Here is a 9,900-nt window from a genome sequence, read left to right on the forward strand (position 1 = left end):
GTGAGGTTTTCCACATAAAAATTCTTGTGTCTTTGGTTTGATTTTTTATTACTTTGAATATCCTTAATTGTTTCAAGATTTAATTTGAGTTTATGATTTTAATCCTTATATTATAATTTTTAAAAATCACCCATTCACCCCCTCGAGTGTTACCTTACTAGACAAATGGTTTTTCAGTGAACTTTTATAAACCAAGTTTCTAGGTGATGATATGTAGGGATGAATTTTCAAGTCAAATAAATGTTACACCAAACAAGAATACTGATGGAATGGGAATACAATATCCATTCATAGGCTTCAATTTTGTGAACCAAACATGGCTTTAGGGCTATGGGTGTTGGAGTAATAGGGTTGATAGAAAAACACAAACAATTACAAAGACAATATTACTTAGGAGAATTAAAAATTTATTGTATTCCACCACTCTCTCTTTTATTTAAATATTGCACAATATTTTATTTATAGATGCTCCCATTTTTCTAAATAGAAACTCTTAATAATAAAATATAAAAATTTCTTAGAAGTATTTAACTGCTTAAATATAGAAATTAAAATAATCATTAAAAATAAAATATTCTCAATGATTTTCTAGAGATTAACTCTAATTAAAATATTTACAAACTTTCTAAATCAAGTTAAAATTTTCAACATGCCCCTTTAACTTGATTTGTAACTCTAAGTAGTATCCTCAACCTTTTAAAATCTTCAAATGTGAAAGACTTGGTAAAAATATCTACAATTCAGTCTTGAGATTTTGTAAATTTTAATTATACTTCCTTTTTCATGATGTACTCTCTAATAAAATGATATCTTGTGTCGATGTGTTTGCTTCGATCTTGGAAAGTTGGATTTTTTTATAATGCAATCATTGATTTCTTGTTCACATAGTGTATGCTTTGTTGTTGCTTGTGAACCTTGGCCACTAATCTTGCTTTGTATTTTTCTACTTCTCTTTTTGCATTCTTCTTTGTCTTGTATACCCATTTTACTTCAATTGATTTTTTTTCCCTTTTGGAAGGGATTTGAGTTCTTATTAATCATTTTTCCTTATTTCTTTTATTTCATCGTTTATAACATCTTTCCATTTTCAATCTTAAACTGTTTCTTCAAAACTTATCGGTTCATAACTTGTAGAAAGACAAAAGAGGATTAGATAAATTTGATTTTATGCTACCTTATAAATCTCTTGTAAACCTCTTAAACAGGGTGCCTTTTCAATTGAGATTTCCAATGATGATGATGATGTTGTTGGAACTTCATGAGTTGATGAAAGCAATCTCTTGTCAGTTTCGTCTTGTTTATTCTTCTTCTTCGTAGGGGGAAAAAGTGACATAGTTACCTTCTTGAGTACTTCAATCTCATGTTTCTTTTTCATTAAATTTGACATCTCTACTAATAAATTTTTTCTATTATTTGGATTGCATAACTTGTAGCCTCTGGAGCATGATCATAACTAATGAAAATATATTATCTACTCTTGTCATCAAACTTTAATTACTTTTGATTTGGCTCATGAGCATATGCAATGCTTCCAAATACCCTTAAAGGTGAAATTCTATGTTTTCTTCCATTCCAAGCTTATTGTGACATTTTATCACATATACTTTGATTCGAAGAACAATTTGACAAGTAAATTGCACAATCAACCACTTTGGTTTAAAATGCTTGAGGCATTTTCTTACTCTTCAACATACTTTCAGCCATGTCAAGAATGGTTCTATTTTTTTTCTTTCAACTACACTTTCTTTTTTCTTTTTTTCTTTTTTTTCTTTTTGTGGAGAATATGAAACCATTAAAGGTTAATGACTCCCATGATTTTCACAATATTCTTCAAATTCTTTTGATATGAATTTTCCTCATTTTTTGGATCTTATAGTCTTTAAATTATGGTTAGTTTCCTTTTCAACAAGTGCTTTAAATTTCTTAAAAGTACTAAATACTTCATATTTTTCCTTCAAAAAGTAAACCCAAGTTTCTTACCCAAAGAGTTTGGATGACTTGGGTTGCACACATTCGTGTGAATAAGCTCTAGAGGCTTTTTTTTTTTTACTCTTGTAGTTTCTTTTTTAGGGGAAACTTTTTACGCATGTTTTCCAAGTAAGCATCCTTCATATAATTGATTAATCTATAGGAGACAATCCTTACATCATCCTTGCTCAACGATTTCAATTCTCCAAAATTAAGATGTCCAAATCTAAAGTGTCAAATCCAAGATAAATTATTAACACAATATTTTACACATTTTATAGTATCATTTTGAATGTTCAACAAAAACATTCTATTTCTTATTAAAGACATTAAAAATTAAACTAACATGTCTATCTCTTATTGAGAGGCTTTGATTTTTCATATGAATATCATAACCTTTTTCTAAGAGTTAATCTAAACTTAATATATTATTTTTCATGTTGAACACATAGTAAAGATTTGAAATAAATTGATGCCTTTAATTTTTCAAACGAATTAGGATTTTACCTTTGTCTTTGATTGGAATTTTGAATGCATCTCCAAAAGTAACATGACTACTTTTTGATTCATCAAGCACAACAAACATGTTTTTGAATTCACACGTGTGATTGCTTGTTTTGGCATGAAGATATCATATTTTTTTCTCATCGCTTTCTCCTTCATATGCCAGTAACACATGGTTTTTTTTTTTTTTTTTTAAACATAGTTGGTTTGTCCTTCCATATTGTTTGTAGAACTTCTATATTCATAGATGTTTATTACATTTATAGCATTGAATTTAGGATTTATCATACCTTTCCTTTTCATTTTTCCTTGAGTTGTGCCATCTTCCATGCCCTCTTAAGGAATATGATTTTTGACTTGTTCCTTCATTGTTTGATGAATTAAAACTACCTCTTCCTCTATTGCCTTGGCGACATCCATGATCACATCCATGATTGTCTTGATTTTTTTAATTAAAATTTTCTTCATTCTCTTCTAATGTGAGTTTTGTTGAAGAACCTGTTCTAATTTTTCTTAGTTCTTCCTTTTTAATCTCTCTTCATGGTCTTGCAATGATCTCATATATTGATTAATGGTCATAGAATCTAAATCTTTAGATTCTTCAATGGTCATACAACAATATAATCAAACTTCAAATCTAAAGATTGAAATATTTTTTCAATTGCACGAGTATCATTCAAACTCTCACTGTTTTTTTTTAATAAATTCACTACAACCAATGATTCTCCAATGTTTTATCTTGTGGCTCTTTGTAATCTTTCTTTACAACCTCTCATGTGTTTTGTGAACCAAACAATTTTTTTTTTATCCTAATATTCCAATTGTTGTAATTGTCTTTGTTGAGTTGGGGGGACTTAAAAGGGATATATTCCACTTGTCATATTTTCATAAAGCTCTGATACCAATTTGTTGGAGTAATAGGATTGATCGAGAAACACTAACAATTACAAAGTAAGATAAAATTCAAGATAATAAAAAATTTATTGTATTTCACAACTCTTTATTTTATTCAAATATTACATATTCTCTTATTTATAAATACTCACACTTAGCTAAATAGAAACTCCTAATAATAAAAAGGGTTTATTACACTTAACCTTCCCAACCTATACCGTGTTTTTTACATTACCCCCTTGAGTTTAAAATCGAGCAATGTACCCTTCATACTTTATAATTATATGTAATGTACATTTTTGGAGTGAGGGTGTTACCTGTATTGAACAGCAGGCGCATGTGCTCTCCACATGACCTATTTAAGTGAGGGTAAAAGGGTCATTTTCATTTTCATTCTAAAATATTTTTAATAAAAGTTGCTAATAAAAATATTATAAACTGAAAACACTTTGTGGACTGGTCCACATTCTCAACCCAACTTCTAGTGGTAGTGGCTCAGGTTAATTAATTAGGGCCTAAATAAAAAATGGCAAAAGGCCACTTTCCTTGGATGTATTAGATATGACCATGGCAATAGTCATTCCCTTTAGCTTCTTCATTGTCTCTGCAACTCTATAAACCCTTAGATGTGAATAACCATGGTGAATAATATACAAAGAGGAGAAGAGTTTGAGAAGAAAGCGGAGAAGAAGATCAGTGGCTGGTGATTATTCGGTTCTAAATACGAAGATACTATTGATTTCTACGATAAGGCTACCAATTGCTTCAAACTTGCCAAATCCTATATTTTCTAGATTCTTTAAATACCAATTTTTTTTTCATCATGGGAATTTAAATGAGTAAAAGGATTAGAAATGGTTAAGAAAAGTTTCCATTTTTGGATTTTTGTTTCTCAAGCATTTTCATTGGATTTGGCAAGGTTGTCATTTGAAGTTTGATTTGATTTTCTTTTTGGATTTTTATATTGTTTTTCAATCATTTTTTATTTAAAGATTTGAATTTGGTTGTTTCGGATCATGATGGTGTTTCGATTTGATGCTTCAATTGCTAGGTAAAGTAGTTTTTGGATTAAAGTTGTATTAGAATTGATCGAAGAAAGAGAATATACGGTTTAGTTATGTTTTTTTGGGAATCTATCTATTTTCAAAAACACTGCAAATGTGTTTGGTCAAGCTTATTTGGTTGCCAAGAAAATGTGGTGAAAGAAAACAAAGTGTCATTTTGGAACTTAATTTTCATTATTTAGAATCTGAGATTCAAAACCATTTAGCTTGTTAGGTTGTCATTTCTTCAAAAATGAAAATCTTTGTAGGTGGGGAGGAATGAACAAAGGGGGAGAGGAGGGCTGGAGGGGTTTTAAAAAAAAAAAAAAAAAAAAACCCTTTTGCCCTTATTTAAATAAGCCACGTGGAGAGCACATGCACCTTCCATTCAAAAATGTAACACTGTAACTCTAAAAATGTACATTGCATGTAATTATAAAGAATGGAGGGTACATTGCTCGATTTTAAACTTGATGGAGCAATGTGAAAAACACGATATAAGTTGGGGGTAAAGTGTAATAAATCTTAATAAAAAAATAGAAATCTTCTAGGACTTGACCATACAAATATAGAAACTAAAATAACTGCTCAAAATAAAAGATTCTCCTTATCCTTTAGAGATTAAATCTAATTATAATATTTAGAAACTTTCTAGATCAAGTTTAATTTTCCAACAATGGGTGGGGTGATGGGTCACTTGGAAACAGGTCCTGATTTAATCTTATTAATTTTAAAATGATTAATGATCATGAAAAGCTTAAGTACGTTTAATTAAAAGATGATGTAATCATTCATCTAATCCGTATATTTAAAATCAAACAAATAAATGAAAATATCAAGATAACTAATCTTCCTCTTCCTACAATAATCCTTTTCCAAGTGTATCTTCGAACGTAAGCCACTCGGGTACTTGGTGTTTCAGCTCCTGTAAACTGGCCTCTGCTTCATCCAGCTCCCCCTGTAGCTGCGTTAGATGCAGCTGTAGCTGCGCTACTTGAGCTCTCTTTTCATTGAAGCGCCTAAGAATCATGTCCCTGTTGTCCTTTGCCTTTGCATAGTCAATTAAATGTCCCACTGCAACAAATCGGGTTCTTAACCAATCAACCTTAACCTCCACACGCTCCAAATCGCCCAATATACGACCAATGGTGGAGATGTTTTCATCAGACAGGCCACGGGCAGTGTTATTATGCATCAGGTTCACAATCTTCAGAATGGATTGCTTAACGAAGGCTACAAACTCGGGCGATGTCAAGGTGCATTTGGCCGTTATGTCTCCATACTTGGTCAGTATTTGCTGCCAAATTGACTCACTTGTATGAGATACTCCAGATCCCTCGACTTGGACAATGGTGTTGACCCCCCCGAAACTTGTGCACTGTTTTCCCTGATCCCTTGAAGCCCCTGAGCACTTGTCTTGGAGACAAGGAAGATGTGGGCTGGAGCTCCCAGCTGCAGGTGTGCCAGCGCTAGTAATGGTCGTGATAGGAAGAGTAGGGGTTGGGACAGTTGATGATGCTATGCTAACAGCGCCACCCCTAAACCAATGACTCACATCATTCGTGGTAGGTACTTGAGCTGAGTAAATAGTTGGTAAAGAGGGTTGGCCCAACTCCTCGTCAGCGCTTTTGGCAATCGGCAGTGACCTCTCTTCCATGGTGAGCCGGTCAGAAGCACTTTCCACATAATTACGAGTCTCTACTCCATCACTGGCCTTGGCCATGGACTGTTCCGAATAACTGCTCGCTGAATCCTCTTGTGTTTGTTGTGAAAGGTTGCCTTGGTTTTTCGGGTGCGGACAGAATATTGATTTCAACTTAGTAACCTCCTCAAAAAGTTGTTCATTATTGTTCTCCTTGAGGAGCCTGGTTAAGTTTCCAATGAACTGATCCCAGAGAGTTTTGTCTCTGTCCTCAGCTTCAGCCGGAGCCGAGGAAGTCTGGATCTCCCAAAGTCCCAAAAAGAGAAGAAATATGTTAAAACTTGTGCTTAGAATTAACCAACAAGAAATTATGATTCAAAGTAAAGCTGCCCAAGGAAAAATATAACTTAATCGAAAACCTAGTTGTACATGTCATAAGATGTTGTGAGTACTTTACCTCTCCTTTTGCCCTTCTGGAGTCCACAGCTTGAGGTTTCAGTTGTTTCAATTGATGTTTTGGACAAACCTTGTCAGCTTCCGAAGCACCTTCTAGTTTTTCTGAAGGCCCAGTTAGTGTATCTTGAATACTCTTATCCGAACTTCCATTTGAATTTTGCAGGCTGTGATTATGCTCAAGCTGAAGGTTTGTGATCACCCATTGTTCATTTTCAAGTGTGACTTGCATCTGGGCTTCGCAACCTGTTCTTGTATCTAATCTCTGATACTTTGTTCCCTGGTTGGACTGCTTCTTGGCCCGGAAACCTTCACATGAACAAAGAAAACGTCGCCATTTCAGTGTACCATCTCGTTGCTTGTGTATCTTCCCTTTTCTTACTGTAAAACCAGTTTTCTTGGCATAGTTTTTGTAAAATTCTTCAGCTTCTATCACAGACGAAAATTTCATCCGTGTTTGCGGTTTCTGATCATTATCTTCAGGGTTCTCCTCATTTACATTAACAGATGTTTCGATCTTACAACCATCTTCATTAAAATCAAGAAAACTACGCAAAAGCAAAGAGTCCATTTGATGATCATCCTGTACAAAGTGAGACAGAGAGAGAGATAAGCCTCCTGTAAAACTACCTTCAAAACTCCGAGTTATACAGAGAGAGAAACTCCTAACACATTTATCATTGCACTGAGTTATAACCAACTTCAGCTTCAAAACTACCTTCTCTATTGGAACTGGTTGGTAAAGCTTTTGTAAAAAGAAGAGTGCAGGAGGATTGCATTCGCGTACCGTCATGGTTCAGATTTCAGTCACATGTCACTTGTCTGATTTTGACACTTGGCAAAGAAGTTGCAGTTAGTTCGTTAACATACCTTCTTCTAGTTGTTCAATAACTGTCTGTTACTACTTCTTCATGTAACAAGGATAAATAAGGTTTTTCTCATTATAAAGAAAGGTAGAAAAAACAGTGGTGAACGCTGAGAGGAGCCACGGCTAGCGGTGAACGCTGCAGTTGATGGTGTTGGACTCTCAAGAGACTTTTGAAAAAGTTCAAAGCTCTCAGTTTTGGACACAAGATCTGGGAAGCAGGGGAGAGGAGCCTATTCCATTTGGGCAGTAGAAAAACTGGAGAAATCGGGTCCTAGGCCACGAAGAAACCAGTAGACTTTGTCGATTCCATCAACAGGGCGATTGATGGCATGAAGCTGATCGCATAAGGCTTTGAAAGCACGGGCGTAGGCAGTGATTGGACGGGTACCACACTTCATCAATTGGAGGTCATCTTTGAGGCGCATTTCACGGGCTTTAGAGCGTTGGCTGAAGGTGTTTTTGAGAGCAAGCCAGACCTCACTGGATGTAGAGAGGCCGACGGCTTCAGCCATGGCTTCCTCTATGAGAGAGGAAAGGAGAAGACTCAGTAGGCGCTGATCAGTGGCTTTCCATGCCAAGTGTTTGGTGTTTGGTGTCTGAGAGGTGAGAGGATCAAATGGAGGTGGCAGCTCAAGAGAACCGTCCACATGACCCAGCAGACCTTGGCTCTTGAGAAGGGGAAGAAGTTGGCTCTTCCATAAGAGATAGTTGGAGGATGAGAATTTGATAGTAACCATGTGAATCATGGTGTTGAAGGGAAGGAGGGTGGAAGAAAAATCAGAGGCCATTGGGGATCGTGGGATGTTAATCCAGGTATGTTCTGATACCATGAGAATGTTTGAAAACCACCACACCTTTTAGTGGTGAGAGTCTTTCATATATATAATCATTTACAAATTGTATAAAGGCTTAATTACACGTAAAGATTGATTATAAAATAAATGGAAAGAATTAGCTAAACAAGCTCCTATGATTGAGGGTCAATGGATGCACATATGGAAGGCCTTAGATTAAGGCAGAGGATCCTCAATATTACTTTCCAAGAATATACCCACATTGAAGCAAAAAATTGAGTATTGATAAACAATTGCAAATCATGTTCAGGATCCAAAGCAGTTCTAAATATCATCCACCATTTAATAACAAGTACCAAACCATATGCAAGCTTTCCCAAATAGTGAACTATATGAAAGATTTTGACTTCAAAAAACAAAACCCAACACAATTACCACAAAAACCAGGTACAATTATAACTCCCTTTCCTCTCTTGCTATTTCTGATCGCATCTTCTCTAAGTAGATAAGAATTGGTTACTTGTCAAAATATTTCTTGTTTATTAAGATTAGGTAAAATGTCTATGCTTGTAGTTTTTTAAAAAGTAAAAACCACACTCTCTATAGAAGTATTCAAATAGCTTACCTGGTCATTGAAGAGCCAGTTCGTGGAGGTATTGTCAAATTCGCAGTTGACTGAAGTAGCAGATTCCCGAAAAGGGGAATGTTGGGCTCCCCAAACATCTGGCCGGGAGCCGGTGGAACCATGCCGGCTAGCAGATCGGGGGGTGATATCTTGATCAAACGTACTCCGTTGCTCTGGAGCTCCGACCATGAGATCTGAGTTTGGCTGGCTAGAAAAACCTTCACCCACAGTTCTCTTCTGTTTGACAGAACTTTCGGAAACAAATACCTGACATGCCGGTGCAGTTGATGGGGATGAGTCCAGAGGATCCATCAGTGCCTGATTCCGGAAGACCCAGGACCCTCAAATGTTTGTGATGAAGACTAGTATTAGCTCTCACCGCGTTCCGTGTGGAACCAGCGTCCATTTTCCTTGGTTGTTCTGCATCTCCAAACCCCAAAGTCTCCATGGCGAAGGCCCACAATTAGACAGCCTCTTGAGCCTATCACCATCCAACCATCAAGTTGCATGAACAGCAGATATGGTGTTTCAATTTTACGAAAATGCATATATTGATTTTGGATATTTTTCACCATGCACTCACAATGTTTTCGTAATGAATCTTGATCGTGTACTCCGCCATATAAAGTATATCCAACGGCTACCAAACGCCTCCTCCAACGTTATAAAAGTAGTTATCATAAAAAGATGAACCTGCAAACAATCAAAATATGTGAAGGTTTATTACACATAAGTTTTTAACTATTTTTTGCTAAACAATTTTTAAATAAAATTTAATTTAATAAGAAAATATAAATAAAAGTTTCAATAAATTCAATAATCTAAAAAATATAATAGAAAAATGATTTTTTTTTTAAAAAAAACTTATATCTAAAATATATTTAATATGAAATCTTATTTAAAAAATTATAATAATTTAATATTTTTATTCAAAAATGTTATACAAATATTTTAATAAAATTACTAATTTCATTGGGGGATTCAAAAAGCTAAGTTAAAATTAACAAGAATTTAAGTAATTTGATTTTAGAATTTAAACTTTTTTATAAATATAATGCTTTTTCAAGAAATAAAATTTAATAAGATAAAATATTCATCTTCATATTAAT

At 34.5% G+C, this 9,900-nt stretch overlaps 1 protein-coding gene across 2 annotated transcripts; it reads right to left on the reverse strand.

The window, feature by feature from the left end:
• Positions 1-5,152: 5,152 nt before the first annotated feature.
• LOC117905938 lies at positions 5,153-9,248 on the reverse strand. 2 transcript variants are annotated; one of them, XM_034818825.1, is made up of 4 exons: positions 8,792-8,806; positions 7,223-7,326; positions 6,509-7,087; positions 5,153-6,348 (listed from the first exon to the last, which is right to left on the reverse strand). In XM_034818825.1, exons 2-4 carry the CDS (start codon positions 7,295-7,297, stop codon positions 5,269-5,271), a joined length of 1,734 nt encoding a protein of 577 aa, XP_034674716.1. In that variant the 5' UTR covers positions 7,298-7,326; positions 8,792-8,806; the 3' UTR covers positions 5,153-5,268. The 2 variants fall into 2 exon arrangements, with proteins under 2 accessions (XP_034674716.1, XP_034674715.1); XM_034818824.1 differs by lacking the exon at positions 7,223-7,326 and having other exon boundaries at positions 8,792-9,248.
• Between the last annotated feature and the right edge of the window lie 652 nt (positions 9,249-9,900).

The sequence above is a fragment of the Vitis riparia genome, chromosome 18, assembly GCF_004353265.1.
Source record: "Vitis riparia cultivar Riparia Gloire de Montpellier isolate 1030 chromosome 18, EGFV_Vit.rip_1.0, whole genome shotgun sequence".
NCBI lineage: Eukaryota > Viridiplantae > Streptophyta > Magnoliopsida > Vitales > Vitaceae > Vitis > Vitis riparia.